The sequence below is a fragment of the Abramis brama genome (assembly GCF_963993115.1).
Source record: "Abramis brama genome assembly, chromosome: 22".
NCBI lineage: Eukaryota > Metazoa > Chordata > Actinopteri > Cypriniformes > Leuciscidae > Abramis > Abramis brama.
In genome coordinates, this window is record NC_139984.1 from 13,505,536 (window position 1) to 13,524,174 (window position 18,639).

Here is an 18,639-nt window from a genome sequence, read left to right on the forward strand (position 1 = left end):
TTGTGTTAGATATATTATTACATTGTGTTTGTGTACAGGGTTAAGACTATTTCTGTCTTTGTTTAGGTTGCGCATTTATATAGATGATGTCCTTGAGAGTGGAGGAAAAGCTGTCATTGCGGACACCAGCAGGGCGGCGCTGCCATCTAACATTAACATTACATATGTGGGCGGCACACCCACGTCAAACGGCCTCACCAACCTCACCGGCTGCCTCAGTAACTTCTTCATTAAGAGGTGTGTGTGATGCAGAGAGGGAGCAACGATGAATCATACAATTAAATCTTATACCTGTATGAATATATAAGCTATAGGAAAAGTTCCAGTTAGATCTGCTGTTTTAATTTCTGCATTTCTGTGTTCTTAGAATTGCTGAAACCAAGGTCGTAGATCTGAAATTAGCTCAAGAGGGACACAACTACACATTTGTTTGCCCCGCCGCTTCAGTCCCACAGGAGATACTGGATTCACCACGACGAAAGAATGCAAAGGTACTGATTTAAAAACTGAAGAATATTTTATTTTATGTTATATATATATAAAATAATCATATTAATCACATAAATATTTTATTATTTTGAATATTATATTGTTCAACATTGTATGAATCATTATTTTATTAAGAACGCATAGTTTATTTTATAAATATTATTGTTTTCATTAATGTAAAATAATTGTCATTAATAATCAAATGTTATATATATATATATATATATATATATATATATATATATATATATATATATATATATATATATATATATATATATATATTAGGGCTGGGAATCGATAAAAAAAAATTAACTAATTAATTGCACAATTTGATGTAATTAATTGCAATTAATTGCATTTCCCCCAAGCTTGTAATCATCAATATTTAAACTTAGAATCTCTTTTTTTTTTTTTACTAATTATCGAAATAAAATATAGTCCTACAAAGCTATTATTACCAGAGCATGTGATCAGAGCAGGTCATTTTACCATTGTTGCCCAGCATGACTATACCAGCTCAGCAAACAGAAGTCTACTACAGAGAAATTTGACGTTATTTGAGCGGACTTTGCTTTTCCAGTGCGTGATCGGTCCATGATTCGAACGTTTGGGCCGTTAACGACAGAGCAGAACTCGCAGCGCAAACACGGAGCTGAACATTGAGCAGGGAGCGCAGCACGCCCACACACACACACACACACACGGAACGGAGAGCGCCGCACACACGGAGCAGAAAAGACCCGCTCATGAAAGCTGGGCGAGAATGAAACCTGATTGCCGAACACGGAGGGGCGGGACGGCATATTTTCGGCCTTCTCAATAGCAGCCGCAACAGGAAATCTTTAAAACGAGGCAAAAAAAAGTGCTGCATTAATTGCGTTCTTCTTTTTTTATTTTACTTTTGTTATTTCTTTTTTATTTTCTTTTTTTCTAAACATCTCAAATTAATCGCAAAGATTAACGCGTTAATTCCCCCAGCCCTAATATATATATATATATATATATATATATATATATATATATATATATATATATATTTTTTTTTTTATGCAGAAGGAAGAGTTCATTTTTCTTAATATTATTTATTTCTTGATTATATTATTTTATTATATGATTATATATTTAATTATATATTTATTATATATTAATTTTAAATAATCAAATTATTTTAAAAGAGCATGTGAAATGTGTGTCTGTTTGTGAAAATGCAGAATAAGCCTCAAGGAAGTTCGAGAACTCGATTGTTGTCCTGCCAGGGTGAGATGTCCGTCCAGGAGGTCGACGCCCACCATTTCAGTGGCTCCTCCCACAGCCACCTGAGATTTGATTCACTGCCTCAAGCGTTTAACAAGGCGTGAGTGTTTCAAAAAACTGCTTTAAAAAACCATATGTAGTTGATAAGTCCTTGTTCTGGCTGATGGTTAAATGGCTTCTGTACTATTTTGTATGTTTTGTAATTAAAACACAAAAAATAAAGTCAGTAGTTTTGATATTACATGTCAAAACTAAAATTATTACTGATTTTAATGATTAACTTTAAGTGAGCATTAGATGACAGCAAATGTAATCTAAATGTAAAGATATGGGAAATGAGCATGCACTATTAAAAATCTGTGAAATAGAACTAATATTGACCAAAAAAGTAACTAATATCGATCAAAAAGCAGCGGTGACGTATAATGCATGGGCATTGTAAACTTCATTTGCAGGCCACACATCTCTCTGGGTGTGCGCGTGAACTCTTCGAGTGGACTGGTTTTCCACACAGGGGTGAAGGGCCAGAGAACCATGATGCTCTCTGTGTCTGATGGCCATCTGACACTGCAGATCAATGGTGGACGGAGGAAGACTAGCATACGCAGCAAAAAGAAATACAACGACGGCCTGTGGCACACGGTTCGTGTGTGGATGTGCATGGTTTTCTACATGAATTTGCGATATATATTTTTTTTTCCCCAAATCTCAATTTTTTCACATTGAACTCATACAGGTGTTTGTGAAAGTGGATGACAAGGCCTCTCTGACTGCGGACGGCATCGACACCCAGAGCAAGAAGGTGTCGGGTGGAGGGAAGAGTCAGTTTGGTGCTCCTCTCTACATCGGTGGACTTCCCTCAGACCACAGCGCAGCTGAGGTAAACACTGTATTACAGACACTATAGCTCTCTTCAGAGCCACTCAACTGCCTACAGTCAGCATCTTCTGTGGAAGTGACTGAACTGAAACACTCGACATGGCCAGAAGCTCAATGCGTCACATATTGCAAAGCAAACAAGACTCAGAGTTTCACACACAGGTGTTGGATAAGATAGTTTCTTTTTAATTAGATTAAAATAAAAAAATAGAAATAAAAAGAGATTTCTCCATCCACCATGTTTTATTTTATTTTATTGTTTCATTTTATTTTATAAAAGAATATATATTATTTTAATTTTTTTAATAATTTATTCATAATAATCACATTTTATTTTAATAAGAATGTAAGAACATAAATATTTGTTTTATTTTGATTATTCTATTGTTTTAATATTGCATTATTGTTAGTATTAAATCATTATTAACAGGTTTCCATCCTGTTTTTTCACTGAGCTCATTTCAAAGTGTCTTAGGATTGCCTTATTCGTTAAGGATATTTTTAATGCTGCCACCCATGACTATGCGAGTAATGCGGCGCACTGCTGATATTTACGTTACACCATGGCGCAATACGCTACTTCTGACGTCACAAGTTGCGTAAGTTGCGTTTTACACTTAAGTTGGATCTGTATGTTCGTTCGTTCGTTTTAAATATGAATATTTTTCTTACACAAACTCACCACTTCGCTTCAGAAGGCCTTTATTAACTCCCTGAGCCGTGTGGAGTTCGTTTATAATGGATGGATGCACTTTTTTTGAGCTTCAATCTGACGGTTGCAATCCACTGCCATTATAAAGCTCGGAAGCGTCAGGGTGTTTTGTGTTTTTTAATATAACTCCGATTGTATTCGTCTGAAAGAAGAAAGTCATATACACCTAGGATGACTTGAGGGTGAGTAAATCATGGGATAATGCCTTGCCTTGGTTCATGGCTTATAACAGTTTAAAAGAGACTTTTTAGCAAACCCTGTGTGAAAAATGAATGGAAACCATACTTCTAGAACTGAAAAAGTGAGCTGACACTGTTTCACTCGTCAGGTTTCGGAGAAGAGATTGTACCTATCTGAATATATTCACAGAGATATTGTTCTCAGAGAGCAAATTCATATCAAAATGCTTTTGTGATGTTGACTTGTCTGTGTTTCTGTTTCTCTCTGTCAGGCTGGTTTCGTTGGCTGCGTGCGGGATCTGAAACTGAACGAGGTGCCGTCACAGAGCCCCTCTCACAGTGTGGGAGTGACACCCTGCTACCAGCAGCCCCTCCAGCCCGGGGTTCACTTCTCCAGTCAGGGCGGATATCTGACCATCGGTGAGCCTCTCGCTTCACATCGTCAACCTGATCAGTCAGTCAGACGCACTTCAGATTTCATTCTCTCCGTCTCTGCATGTTAGACGAATCGCTGATGTTGGGTCGGGACCTCGAGATCCAGCTGGAGGTCCGTGTGGTTTCAGACTCCGGGCTCCTGCTGCACGCTGGAGCCAAGAAAACTCAACAGCTGAGTCTCTATCTGAACCAGGGCCAGGTGACACAGCCATGCACTTAATCACACACACACAACCTAGTAAAGGACCTGTGACTCTCACAAGATTAAATAAGATTTATGCTTTTATTTTGTAAGGTTTTATTTAGGGTCAATTCATGTAAATTGGGCAGTAGCTGCATTTACATGGACCTTATAATCCAATTGTAATCGGAAGTTGGCCATTTAAACTTCATTTGGATTGTAAGAGGTGGTTTAAACCTTTTTCTAATCCATTCAATAGGACATGTAAATACTTGATTGAAAACCAAAACTGGAAGGTTCTGGGCATGTGCATTAACTTAGAAATAGCGTAATGACGTAACGTCTTGTTTTGAGCGCAGGAAGGAGCGATTTTACTGCTTGGGAAGGGGCTTTTTTAGGACCTGAAATAGATCAATATTAACTCTGCTTTTTAAAACAAAGAACAAAAGCAATGGCAGCATGACGGATAGTACGAGTCAACGGAGGGAAATTCATGTAAACACTCTGTTCAGAGCTCTTTTTAAACAAAAGGTGTCCATGTAAGTGTAGCTATTGATATGAGAGTTCAGAGAATATCAACCACATCATTTAGGGTTGGTCGTGCTCTCTGATGGTCGTTGGGACGGGTCCATACTCCAGTTTGAAGTGTCTGTTTGTTCTGTGCAGGTGACTGTGTTGGTGAACAGTGGCAGTGGAGAGTTTTCAGTCAGTCTCAGACCAGAAGAGTCACTCTGTGACGGAGGTTGGCACACTATTACAAGTGAGTCATACCCTTGAAAAAACCCTTGTGGTGTGTTTTAAATAAAAAAAAAAGGTGTTATTCTCGGGTCAAAAATGAACCGTTAAGACTTTAATTTTGTTCAGTTGATTTTGAAAATTGGTATACTGTGTGCTTATCTAGATGTAAAAATGGGTGTATGCTTATGTAGAAGTATTTTACCTGGCTATATGTCAGTCAGTGGTGGTAGAAACAAATGTGTGTATTGTATATAACTGAAAATGAGAATACTTACAAACATTTTAGGCATTAATCATGACTCTTTTTATTGTCTGAAACATTTATAAAATCAAATTAGTTTGTTTTCATTTTATTTGAAAATTGAAGGCATTTTGAAAAAGAAATTAAGATTAGATATAGTGAGGAAAATAAGTATTTGAACACCCTGCTATTTTGCAAGTTCTCCCACTTAGAAATCATGGAGGGGTCTGAAATTGTCATCATAGGTGCATGTCCACTGTGAGAGACATAATCTAAAAAAAAAATCCAGAAATCACAATGTATGATTTTTTAACTATTTATTTGTATGATACAGCTGCAAATAAGTATTTGAACACCTGAGAAAATCAATGTTAATATTTGGTACAGTAGCCTTTGTTTGCAATTACAGAGGTCAAACGTTTCCTGTAGTTTTTCACCAGGTTTGCACACACTGCAGGAGGGATTTTGGCCCACTCCTCCACACAGATCTTCTCTAGATCAGTCAGGTTTCTGGGCTGTCGCTGAGAAACACGGAGTTTGAGCTCCCTCCAAAGATTCTCTATTGGGTTTAGGTCTGGAGACTGGCTAGGCCACGCCAGAACCTTGATATGCTTCTTACAGAGCCACTCCTTGGTTATCCTGGCTGTGTGCTTCGGGTCATTGTCATGTTGGAAGACCCAGCCTCGACCCATCTTCAATGCTCTAACTGAGGGAAGGAGGTTGTTCCCCAAAATCTCGCAATACATGGCCCCGGTCATCCTCTCCTTAATACAGTGCAGTCGCCCTGTCCCATGTGCAGAAAAACACCCCCAAAGCATGATGCTACCACCCCCATGCTTCACAGTAGGGATGGTGTTCTTGGGATGGTACTCATCATTCTTCTTCCTCCAAACACGTTTAGTGGAATTATGACCAAAAAGTTATATTTTGGTCTCATCTGACCACATGACTTTCTCCCATGACTCCTCTGGATCATCCAAATGGTCATTGGCAAACTTAAGACGGGCCTTGACATGTGCTGGTTTAAGCAGGGGAACCTTCCGTGCCATGCATGATTTCAAACCATGACGTCTTAGTGTATTACCAACAGTAACCTTGGAAACGGTGGTCCCAGCTCTTTTCAGGTCATTGACCAGCTCCTCCCGTGTAGTTCTGAGCTGATTTCTCACCTTTCTTAGGATCATTGAGACCCCACGAGGTGAGATCTTGCATGGAGCCCCAGTCCGAGGGAGATTGACAGTCATGTTTAGCTTCTTCCATTTTCTAATGATTGCTCCAACAGTGGACCTTTTTTCACCAAGCTGCTTGGCAATTTCCCCGTAGCCCTTTCCAGCCTTGTGGAGGTGTACAATTTTGTCTCTAGTGTCTTTGGACAGCTCTTTGGTCTTGGCCATGTTAGTAGTTGGATTCTTACTGATTGTATGGGGTGGACAGGTGTCTTTATGCAGCTAACGACCTCAAACAGGTGCATCTAATTTAGGATAATAAATGGAGTGGAGGACATTTTAAAGGCAGACTAACAGGTCTTTGAGGGTCAGAATTCTAGCTGATAGACAGGTGTTCAAATACTTATTTGCAGCTGTATCATACAAATAAATAGTTAAAAAATCATATATTGTGATTTCTGGATTTTTTTTATTTAGATTGTCTCTCACAGTGGACATGCACCTACGATGACAATTTCAGACCCCTCCATGATTTCCAAGTGGGAGAACTTGCAAAATAGCAGGGTGTTCAAATACTTATTTTCCTCACTGTATATATGTTTCTACTTAAGTAAAAGATATCCTAATAAAATATTACCTCCAGTAAAAGTATGTGCTTATTTTCCATTTTGGGTGACCAATGTAGTGGGAGTTCAAAGTATGATATAATGCTTTGGAATGTGGTGAAGGAAAAGTAAAAGTTTCCCAAAATAAAAATACTAAAACTAGATACTTATTGCATTGCATCAAAACCTGATCCAAGCAGAATACAACGGTTCAAATATGTAGATACTACAAGAGTATCTAATCTGTTTGCCATATAATTTCACACTTTAATATTTGTGATTTTAGTTGTGAAGAAGAGCAACGTCATCCAACTACACGTGGATTTGGCAAGTGAACATGGAGTGGGTCCCAAACAGAGCAGATCGAACGGGGGCAAAGAGACTGTTTATCTGGGCAGCGTACCGGGTATGACACCTGAACGCTTTTACAATTGAGAACCATGCAGGTTCAAATCAAGAATCTTGCATTGAAATGTGAAATAATGAGGTTAGATGCTCAATGTAATTACGCCTTTTGTCCTCTCGTGTGCAGATACCATAACTGTACCAGGTCTCCCATCGACCGTCCTCCCTTTCCACGGGTGTGTGAGGAAAGCCGTACTGAACCACAGGACTGTCACGCTGTCAAAACCCTCGTCTGTGTCTGGATCTGTGGGGACTCAGGGCTGCCCTGCCTTATAGACCACAACTGCATTAACCCCTAAATACTCCACGTACACTGACACTATCAAATCAACAGGTGGTGGGTTTGCTTAGCCTCTAATTTAAACGGATATTTATGGTTACTTTCATGACACCTGTGTATGTAGTTTTATGAACAAGCACTGTAAGTGCCAAGACACCACTGATCAATGACCGGACCAGAGGAAAGGCACTGGATTTATTTTGTTCCAGGTTTAATTAGTACATTTCACTGATACAATCCTGACCAAACACCATTAAATGGGTTTTATGGGAATATTTAGATGTATAAAAACACTGGAGGGAGGGCGATTTACTGTGGATGTTCCCAAACAGACTTATGTGCTGTAGGGATTCATTGTGTATTATCATCTAAAATCACTGGAGTTGAAAACTCAAGACATATTATTTGTCACTTTTGATATTTTTTTTTGTCAGATTCCCTGAAATAGCTGTATTTTAATTGGCAATAAACATTTCCTTTAAGTTTCTTGTCACTTTGATTAACTTCACAGTTCACACACACACAAACTGGCATTACATAATCAATTGTTTAATAGTGTAGCTTTGGACATACAAAACACACTTGAATCAATGAATGATTACAGGCAAACATCTCGGACTAGCGTGAGACGAACACTTCAGAGAGAGAGACGATTGTGTTCAGAAGGTTGTTCTAATCCAAGCTCATGTCCTCGTCGTCATCTTTCTTGTCTTTGGAATCACCTTCATCAGTCTTGGCATCGCTGCCCTCCATGGCCTTGGCAAACGCCTCCACGTCTAAATACCAGGACAAAGCAAATGAGAGCTTGTGAGAATCAAAGTTCTTTAAAATGGTGAAAATTTAACCTACTTTTCCATATATTTTGAGATCAGATTGTGTTGATTCGAGGACGTTGCACAACTCACCTCCTTTATTAGCCGCGTCCACTGCTTCAGAGGGAAGACCAAACTGGTTCATGAGAGGGCCGAGCTGACCGGAGGCCAGAGCACTACTGAACATACTCATCGCCTGCACACACACACACACAGGGGTGTTTACATCACAGCAGGATACATGGAGAAGCCCAAGAAAAATGACAGACCGCTTCTTTCTCTTTACTACCAATTATAGCATTAAATAAACATCAGGAAGTATAAAACCGTACAACTTACTGAAATGTATATTGTCTCACGTAATTCAAACATAGAAAGACGTCAATAAAACCGCTTGCAAACAATGTCATGTAATTACCATAGATAGAGGGGAGCATTTTGCTAAATGTACTACATCATTAATTCTTTATATTTTAATGAACCTGTTAGCGAAGTCTTCATTATTATGTGTATGTTTGAATAAATCTGTCATGAAAACAAGTTATAATTACAGCCAATGTTTTTAAAATGTCCATGCATGTAGAAACAATAATATCATTAAAAAGTGTTGATTATTTATCGGCTTTTATATATCGGCCAAATTTTCTTTATGGGGCCGATAACGCTAACGCTAACATTAAAAATGAACATAAGTGCATCTCAATACTTGTATAATTTGTGCACGTCTGACCTGCTGGAACTGTGGAGAGGTCAGTGTGTTCTGGATCTCGTCGGCACTCTGTGGGACTGATTCTCCTGACGGCAGGTACGGAAGCAGTCTCTGCTGCACTTCAGGGTTCGCCAGAATAGGAGCCATGACATCAGGGGTCAACACACTCGCCAGGTCCACTACAGAGGGAGCGACGGGCAAGATGTTAGAGGAAAGTAAAAGCGGGTGAAGATCACATAAGTTGTCGGTCGGTCTCTCACCTCCCGGTCCCTCTGCGGCCATGGCGGGAACGTTCATGGTGGCCAGGATGCTCTGCAGGTCACTCAGCTGGATGGGCTGTGTGCTGGACGGGGGTCCTGCCGCAGGTATGGAGGGGGTCTGGGCTGCAGGGGTGGTGGGGGTCACCGTGGGCGAGCCGGTGGAGGTGGCGGCAGGGGTTACGGGTGTGGTGGGTGCCTGGGTGGTGCTGAGGCGTGCGGTGGATCCAGAGGACGGAGTGGCGGCTGCCGATTGGCTGCGGGAGCTGTGGATGAGGGGTAGAAGCCGTTAGATGCGAGAACACTCGGCAGCAAATATAAGCATTGAGAAATCACCAGACATACCTGGAGGTTGAGCTGCTGGTAGCAGGACCTCCACTGCCCAACAAACTGGCCAGACCTGGACCAGCCAGAGCACCTTAGAGAAAAAACATCTTACTGACCCCAAATTCTCAACGGTCTGTAAATAGTGTCATGACTGGGCCATATTGCAATCATGAACATGGAATCTTGCTTAAAAGAAATATATTTAAAAAAACGCACTCACCAAGTCCACCCAGTCCTGTTGGTCCAATCAGCTGCATGAGTTGGTTGTGGCTCATATTTCCCAGGAGGCTTTGCAAGCCACCTTCTCCTTAAAGAAAAGGATATTTAAAAAAAGGGAAATTCCCTTAGTACTCTTGTTGATAGATCCTGTCCCAGTGCAAACACAGGCGCTACAAGTGTGCATATAACTTTTGGCACAACATATTTACAAAGCTTTATTTACACAATTTAATACTTTGATACAATTTAATACAATCTTCAATACTTTGCACTTTAAAATAAACTTGTCTGTTCAGTAGTCCTTATATAACGGATAACATTATTGAACAGAGGTGCTGATAATTAAAGTGATAAAAAGTTGCTGCAAAATACACTCTGCATAAATGCTTATTATGTAAATTATTTGTAATATCTAATTAATGTAACTTGCACACTAGATTTTTTATTCTCACATTTCGGGGGCCCTTGAGAGTTGAATGCGGTATCAGAGATAGTGTGGATTAATGGCTCTGAGCTCTGACATTTTTCAGACCTGGGACAGTCCGAAGGTGCGTTTACACAACAACGATGTCCTAAAAATGGAAAAGTTTTTTCTTTACGCTTTTTGCGTACAGATGACAACACTGAGGATCCATGTGAACAGGGATAATTTTAACAAAACAAAAAAAGACAAAAATGCTGTATTTTGCTGCCAGGCCAGTAGGTGGCGATGTCACTTTGTAAAGAAACACTACGCGTCTATAGACGTAATACGCATGACGTCACAAATGCGCTTGTTTTTTTGTAGTTTACACTGATGATAATGGTATAGTTTTCAAAAAATTGCACTTTGAAACCAAAATTCAAATATTTGCCGTTGTCGTGTAAGTGAACGGCCAGTACGCATAAAGAGTTTTTCGTTTTCAGTTGAAAACTGGAGTAAACGGCCCCTGAAACAGTGGTTCCCAAGCCAGGCCCTGGAGCAATACACATTTTTGATGTCTCCTTAAATCAAACACACCTGATTCAACTTATCAGTTTGTTAGTTAAAACTCCAAGACATTAAATATCTGTTCGATAAGGGCCATCAAATGGGTTCTCCAGGACCAGGATTGAGAACCACTGGTCTAGCGCACTTACCAGGGAAGGAAGCTCATCATAAATGTAAAAAAATAAATAAATCCAAGGATTACATTTTTTGAACTATTTAAATGTTGAAATAGAAAGAAAAGAGTCTGAAAGCAACAATTTCAAAAACGAATCGAATCTACAAGAATCACACAAATGACCAATTGTGGATTCAAAACGGTGACAAGTTTGCATTCCTGATTCACGTACGTGCACTCTCAAGTGGCCAAGTATTGGGACGCGCCCAAAGTCAAAGTGAGATGAGTGTTCTGCATCTTCTATCACTCACCACCGAGTGCAGAGAGTTCATGTCCGCCACCTCCTCCGCTGCCCAGAGCGCCTGGCATGGGGGGGTTGTTCAGGTACTCGTTGACTTTGCGACAGTACTCCTCATCTTTATCTGTTTTGGGCTCCTTCACACAAGAGAGACGGGACAGCAAGAACAAATGTGATCATAGTGGTATTGTTCACAAATAAACAAGACGTAAAACAGTAAAAAGGTACGTTTGTGCACACTGGGATTCATATTTTTTTTCCAAATAAAGACAATAAATATAGCAGTTTACATTCAGCACAGTGAACACGACATGAAGTCGAGTGAACCCGACCGTATGTAGCGCAGTTTGTGGATCATGAATCTCCAGTGACAGCTGAACTCTCCAGTCCGCATCCGATTCACTTAGACCGACAGAGTTATATTTTTATGCAGGCTACAAATACACTTCATTCACAGCTTGATCCGCCAAGTTTGGAAGGTTTGTGAAATTAAACGTTTATGGAATATTGCAGTATTTATTATAAATTATGTATCTTTGCACATCATTATTTTTTTATATTCAAGTGCCCTCATAACTTCCCGCCAGCTGATTTCTTCTATGATGATGCGTTTACTGGCGTGAGGGCGGGGCAACCTGTCACTCACATGCGATCCACCAATAGCAAACCACAACCATCAAATCACTTCTCAAGTCCCACCCTACATCTTTTCTTGCTCGAGAACCGTTCACAAGAATGTCACAACAAGGAAGAAAAGAATATCGCAACTTCTGCTTCCAAACCATCGGCCAAACAAAAACACTTATTTTAATAAAAACATGGGCCGATACATCAGCCGTGGCGAAATCTCAGATGAACACTCCTCACCTGCATCCAAAAGAACAGCCTTTTAGAGCCAGCCTTGAACTTCAGCACATACACTCGTCCTGTAGTGCACTGACTGACCCGCTTGAACTCACAGTCATCCGGGAATATTATCAGATCCTGAAATACAAAATCAAAACATTGATATCAATATCGATATCGATATCTAAAACACCAGAGCTTGACCACTAACAGTGAACAGTCCTCACATCCTCCACGTTCCCAGAGGTCCTGTCCTTCCAGCAGAAGTGGATGAGCGAGTCGTCTGTCTGCTGGATGTACACGGAACCCTTGCGCTTGTCCGGGGTCACAGTGCTGCCCTTCAGGCTCATTTTACCAGCCCGGAACTCAACCAGATATTTACTGGATGAGCTCCGGGAGCCAGAGACCAGGCTGGGGAACAGAGCTCCAGAAGACATCCTCACTGATGGACAGACAATACAAACCAGTACAGAGACGTGAAACAGCATTCTGAATCCATATAAATAAGGTTTTATTAAAGATATCGGTGGTCAGCTTTAGCATGTTGCTGATAAACAACATGAAGCTTAAAGGGGTAAGCAGTTACTCAGCAAGATTGATTAGCATTCTAGCTAACTTCAAACGACACCAAATAGCTAGTATTTATACACATATTCATCAATAGAAATTTAACAATATATATCTTAAGATATAATATAGCACCACGAGACCTAACCATCTTTTCGTTGTTTGGCTTCTGAAACTCTACACTCAGTCAGTTAGCATTAGCTGCCATGTCTCAACAACAGTGACTGCGCATTTCGTTTCTGATGTGTATTTAAACGAAACACGCTGCTACAGACCAGATAATAGCGCGTTGTAATAAAAGTGCATCATACCGGTGGATAAGTTTAGTCTTTCGTAGATTCCTGCAGCAGAGAGATGTCTTGTACACTCGCTGAAGAGTTGCAGATGGGCTACTAGTGAAAAGTGGCAAGCGACTTCCTGTATCCTGCTAGCCGTGCGTTGCTATTGGCCACGTGCACACGTAAGTCAGCATTTGATTGGCTGAATAACTTGTCGTTCTTGGCATGCAGCAAATGCTGTGTCATTGAGAGCAGAATGATGGCTCTTTATTTTATTCACGCGCTCACTCACCATACAAGTAATCAATTCAATACGAAGCGGTAAAATACGGTTATCGTTAAATAAAACTGTAAGCCATAAAAACATTTTCGTTTCTCGAAATAAAATAAGTGTTAAATGAAATAAGATAAACAGGCTATAAAAACAGCTAGGCTAGTTTACTTCAGTTGGCAACCTTTTTCATTTTCGTTTACTTTAAATTGAAGTAGCCTAGGCCTAACGTTAGCCAACTAAAATAACTGAAACTAAGTGGGTCATTTTACAGAAATGTCCACTTTTGGTATGGCAAGATGATGTCTTAAAATGTATTTCTTTTTCTAATATTTAAACTTAGACCACAATATTAAATTACAGTTTGACTTTATGAATACAATAAATGACAGCTTAATAATTTTTTTAATCTTTTTTGTGCATTTATTTAAAGACCGTATCATTTTTTTGATAATGCCACAAATACGGAGATTATGTTTTATTCATTTTAATCAGGTTTGTTAAAAGTGTGATTGAATGATGTTAGTTAATTTGTGCAAGCATGTATTTGCTATAACAATCGAAATATTTGAAAAACAGTTATAAACTAGTAATGGTGCAATCCTTTAAATCAATAACTCTTGACTGTAGCAGAATTAAATGGATGTAAAATTATTATCATGTCACATGTGACATTTAAATTAATGTGACAGAAAAAAAAACACAGTAACACCGGTGAATCACCAGTGACACATCTTTGGTCCAATATTATAAGACCAATATTCTTCAACTATGGCCAGAGGTGGACGAAGTACACAACTTCCTTACTTGAGTAAAAGTATAGATACTACTGGTCAAATATTACTCTGTTACAAGTAAAAGTTGTAAAGACCTATTTTTACTTAAGTAAAAGTACAGAAGTACTCGTTTTTAAAAAATACTTAAGTATCAAAAGTAAAAAGTAAATGTCAATGCATTGTTTTATTATTGTTGCATTGTTGTATGTAATACTTAAGTACCGTATGCCTCTGAATCTATGCCTGCCTACCTACCCTCATATCAATATCAAATTTATTTCTAGAACATGTGAGATTGAATGTGAGATTGAATGTGAGATCGAATAAGTGCACTCAATAACGTCCACAATGGTTTCGGACACCCAAATGGCTGTTCCCTCAAATAGTGCCCTATTTAAAGTTTTTTGGCCTTTAGTATGTATATGTTAGCCTTACTGTTATCTATAAGCTAGTGTGCTCCAAAAAAGTGACAAAAGTCCAAACCCCAACGTTGAAAATGAAAATCAGGTTTATGTCAGAATCCAATGTCAGATTGACATTGATCTCCAACGTTGGACAGACGTTGTATTGTGGTTGAAAATGAAAATCAGTGTTGACGTCAGACACCAACATCAGTCTGATTCTGACGTCAACCCGACTTTTATTTTCAATCAATATCCAACGTCAATCTGACGTCGGGTTCTGATGTCAATCAGATGCAGGGTTCTGACGTCAACCCGACTTTCATTTCCAACCAAAATGCAACCCCTGCAACCAAAATCATCCACTGACTGATGTTACTTTCTACTCAATGACAAAATTGACAAAATTGTAGTGGAGTAAAAAGTATGATATTTGTCTTTCAAATGTAGTGAAGTTAAAGTAAATAGTTTCCAGAAAAAATAACACTCAAGTAAAGTACAGATACTCAAAAAGTGTACTTAAGTACAGTACTCCAGTAAATGTACTTTGTTACTGTCCACCTCTGACTATATGGCCTAATTCAACTAATAGGCCTAATTATAGTCAATAAAAAAAATCCATTATTTTTATGCAGATTTGTTGATTTTTAGTTTTTTACTCAATTAGCAGCTATTTTTTTTTATTAGCCTATATGTAGCCCAGCCTCTTTTCAGCGCTGCGCTCGTTGTCTTTTGTCTTCCGGTCTGTATTTTCACAGCGATTTTGCGTGTTTGTTAATGAACGGCTCGTTTTAAAATATTCCCGGTCGACTGACATTTGTTAAGTCATCTGCTTTAAACATTACAGTCCTCATGATAACTTTAGTTAACATCCACTTAAAAAGCTAATTACTCCTGGACAGCAATGCCATAGAAATATACAGAGCGACCGCAAAACGGAAGTTAAAAGACAATATTCTAAAGATGGCGGCGCCCTCGTTTCTCTGGTGCATAAGGTCTATATAATGATAAAATAAAAAAGAAGGGCTTAAAAACTTGGACTGTCAGTTCTCACTTAATAATGTTGGGTTAAAAGTAACCCAACTATGGTTTGGTATAGCACCTTCCCAATTGTGGGTTATTTTAACCCAATGCATAGGGTTAAAAGTAACCTAACAGTTAACTATTTATTTTCATTTATGACATTATTTTAAAAAATAAAATAAAAATTCGGTTGGGTAAAAAAAAAAAGAACACAACGTTTTTTACTGTGTAGAATAAAATAATTGCAATATCTATTGTATTCTAGACAGTCTAGGTAGCAGATTGAAACAATAAACCACAGTGGGTCGCTGAACCCTAGTTTGAAAACCCCCGCTTTAATATACATTTCTGTTCCCAATGATATTTACAACAACCTGCTCATATTATTTCCACATATGCGTGTGCTGTAACTCCTCATTAATTAGAGGGTTGGTTGTTACTGAATGAACATGCAAACTCTCAAAATCCACACAACTGCTGCATGATTTGTCAGTCATCTGTTTAGAAGAAACTCATGGATTTATTTCATTGTATTGAATGCCATAGTTAGTTACCATGACGCGTCAGCGAACATCACCTCCCCACTGAGCAAGCGACGTCTGTGGACGTACAAAACAGGTTGATATCAAGTCCGCCCGTCCAGGCCATGATCTGAACGTCCATTGACAGCCAGAATTAGTCGATTAATGACACTGGGTAATTTTGTCCAATCTGGCCATAATCTAAACGTCTACTGACAGCCAGAACTAGTTCAGAAAAGACGTTCATACTGGCTATAATCTGGACGTCCGTTGACATCCAGAAACAGTCCATAAATGACGTGAATAAAGATGTCCAATCCAGCCATAATCTAAACGTCCACTGACAGCCAGAACTAGTTCAGAAAAGACGTTCATACTGACTATAATCTGGACGTCCGTTGACATCCAGAAACAGTCCATAAATGACGTGAATAAAGATGTCCAATCCAGCCATAATCTAAACGTCCACTGACAGCCAGAACTAGTTCAGAAAAGACGTTCATACTGGCTATAATCTGGACGTCCGTTGACATCCAGAAACAGTCCATAAATGACGTGAATAAAGATGTCCAATCCAGCCATAATCTAAACGTCCACTGACAGCCAGAACTAGTTCAGAAAAGACGTTCATACAGACTATAATCTGGACGTCCGTTGACATCCAGAAACAGTCCATAAATGACGTGAATAAAGATGTCCAATCCAGCCATAATCTAAACGTCCACTAACAGCCAGAACTAGTTCAGAAAAGACGTTCATACTGGCTATAATCTGGACGTCCGTTGACATCCAGAAACAGTCCATAAATGACGTGAATAAAGATGTCCAATCCAGCCATAATCTAAACGTCCACTGACAGCCAGAACTAGTTCAGAAAAGACGTTCATACAGACTATAATCTGGACGTCCTTTGACATCCAGAAACAGTCCATAAATGACGTGAATAAAGATGTCCAATCCAGCCATAATCTAAACGTCCACTGACAGCCAGAACTAGTTCAGAAAAGACGTTCATACTGGCTATAATCTGAACGTCCGTTGACATCCAGAAACAGTCCATAAATGACGTGAATAAAGATGTCCAATCCAGCCATAATCTAAACGTCCACTGACAGCCAGAACTAGTTCAGAAAAGACGTTCATACTGGCTATAATCTGGACGTCCTTTGACATCCAGAAACAGTCCATAAATGACGTGAATAAAGATGTCCAATCCAGCCATAATCTAAACGTCCACTGACAGCCAGAACTAGTTCAGAAAAGACGTTCATACAGACTATAATCTGGACGTCCTTTGACATCCAGAAACAGTCCATAAATGACGTGAATAAAGATGTTCAATCCGGCCATAATCTAAACGTCCACTGACAGCCAGAACTAGTTCAGAAAAGACGTTCATACAGACTATAATCTGGACGTCCTTTGACATCCAGAAACAGTCCATAAATGACGTGAATAAAGATGTTCAATCCGGCCATAATCTAAACGTCCACTGACAGCCAGAACTAGTTCAGAAAAGACGTTCATACTGGCTATAATCTGGACGTCCGTTGACATCCAGAAACAGTCCATAAATGACGTGAATAATGATGTCCAATCCAGCCATAATCTAAACGTCCACTGACAGCCAGAACTAGTTCAGAACAAAATGACAAACAATATCTGTAAATTAATTAACTGACTGTTAATTTACAGACTATATCATTAACTGTTAAATTGATCTTGCTGGTCAGACACCAACAGGGTTCATGATGCACACATGATGCTTTTAAGTCCTCCTGGGAAGTTTGTATTCATGAGGTTTTACTATTTTACTATTTATGTTGAAATTAATTTATGAAGCCACTGTAAAATGTATCATTACATGTTATATTGTAATACTACTGTCATATTTTGTGCAGGCATTAGCTTACTTCATCGTAAATAGAAAAGCCTGACAATGTAACTGCTAAATACCAAAGTATTGTGGTATTACATGTTTCTCACTGACACACTCATAACTCTTCAAGATCGGGCTAAAAGAAAATCCCAAGCTTCCTACTCATATTTTCATCATTGTGGCGGCGTTCATGTATGTTCAATTTGTAAATACGATCTTTATGATACAGGTATGTTTTGAATGCATCAATAGCTCTAGTTTAGGGACAATCCATACAAACAATCTTTACTAAACAGACTGTCACAGTGAGAAGATTTTTGTCCTTTATCAATGCTAAAGGCCTAACCACTGCAGTTAACACCAAGCTGTTAAATAAAAGTCTGTAGGCAAGTCTTAAGGTTAGGGTTAGGGTTAACCTTAACCCTTAATTTCTAACCCAGACCCGGTTTCACAGACAGGGTTTAGATAAAGCCAGGATTTGTCCTTAGTTCAATTTGGGTATTTAATTATAGCTTTTAAAAATGTGCCTTAGAAAAAAAAAAACATTACTGGTGTGCATCTTGAGACAAAACAATGGCACTGCCATAAGATATGTCAGTTGCTTTCAGGTAATACTGCTCAAACATGCATTTTAGTCTGGGACTACAGGCTTAAGTCTTGCCTGTGAAAGTGTGAAACCCGGGGTATTATGTTGTAACTTGTATATAATTATGCCAATGTTACCAAAGTGTTGCGTTGGACAGAGGATTAACTCTAAACCAACAGGTTGTGTACCAGTGCCACACAGGGTGAAAAAGGATGTT

The 18,639-nt window shown here is 39.1% G+C and overlaps 2 protein-coding genes across 4 annotated transcripts in view; one reads left to right on the forward strand and one right to left on the reverse strand.

Moving 5' to 3' along the window:
- lama5 (laminin, alpha 5) overlaps positions 1–8,049 on the forward strand; it is an 80,938-nt gene extending 72,889 nt beyond the window's left edge. For both annotated transcript variants that reach the window (XM_084098435.1, XM_084098436.1), the window contains exons 71-80: positions 67–237; positions 368–491; positions 1,704–1,846; positions 2,202–2,388; positions 2,483–2,626; positions 3,789–3,936; positions 4,020–4,150; positions 4,799–4,892; positions 7,169–7,288; positions 7,415–8,049. In XM_084098435.1, the coding sequence (XP_083954561.1) occupies positions 67–237; positions 368–491; positions 1,704–1,846; positions 2,202–2,388; positions 2,483–2,626; positions 3,789–3,936; positions 4,020–4,150; positions 4,799–4,892; positions 7,169–7,288; positions 7,415–7,563 (1,411 nt within the window). In that variant the 3' untranslated portion in view covers positions 7,564–8,049. The remainder of the gene's footprint in view (positions 1–66; positions 238–367; positions 492–1,703; positions 1,847–2,201; positions 2,389–2,482; positions 2,627–3,788; positions 3,937–4,019; positions 4,151–4,798; positions 4,893–7,168; positions 7,289–7,414) is intronic.
- Positions 8,050–8,095: 46 nt separating this feature from the next.
- On the reverse strand, positions 8,096–13,135 carry adrm1 (ADRM1 26S proteasome ubiquitin receptor). 2 transcript variants are annotated; one of them, XM_084098438.1, is made up of 10 exons: positions 12,999–13,135; positions 12,348–12,562; positions 12,142–12,258; positions 11,288–11,411; positions 9,893–9,976; positions 9,691–9,763; positions 9,349–9,611; positions 9,110–9,267; positions 8,473–8,575; positions 8,096–8,343 (listed from the first exon to the last, which is right to left on the reverse strand). In XM_084098438.1, exons 2-10 carry the CDS (start codon positions 12,555–12,557, stop codon positions 8,240–8,242), a joined length of 1,236 nt encoding a protein of 411 aa, XP_083954564.1. In that variant the 5' UTR covers positions 12,558–12,562; positions 12,999–13,135; the 3' UTR covers positions 8,096–8,239. The 2 variants fall into 2 exon arrangements, with proteins under 2 accessions (XP_083954564.1, XP_083954563.1); XM_084098437.1 differs by having other exon boundaries at positions 9,893–9,979.
- Between the last annotated feature and the right edge of the window lie 5,504 nt (positions 13,136–18,639).

Bases quoted from the DNA above. Each gene is read 5' to 3' on its own strand.
- adrm1 (XM_084098437.1), bottom strand. From the start codon at position 12,557: ATGTCTTCTGGAGCTCTGTTCCCCAGCCTGGTCTCTGGCTCCCGGAGC. The intron at 11,412-12,141 runs GTGAGGAGTGTT...TCTTGTGTGAAG, and splicing joins GGCTGTTCTTTTGGATGCAG to GAGCCCAAAACAGATAAAGA. The intron at 8,576-9,109 runs GTCAGACGTGCA...GTGTGTGTGCAG, and splicing joins CCTCTCCACAGTTCCAGCAG to GCGATGAGTATGTTCAGTAG.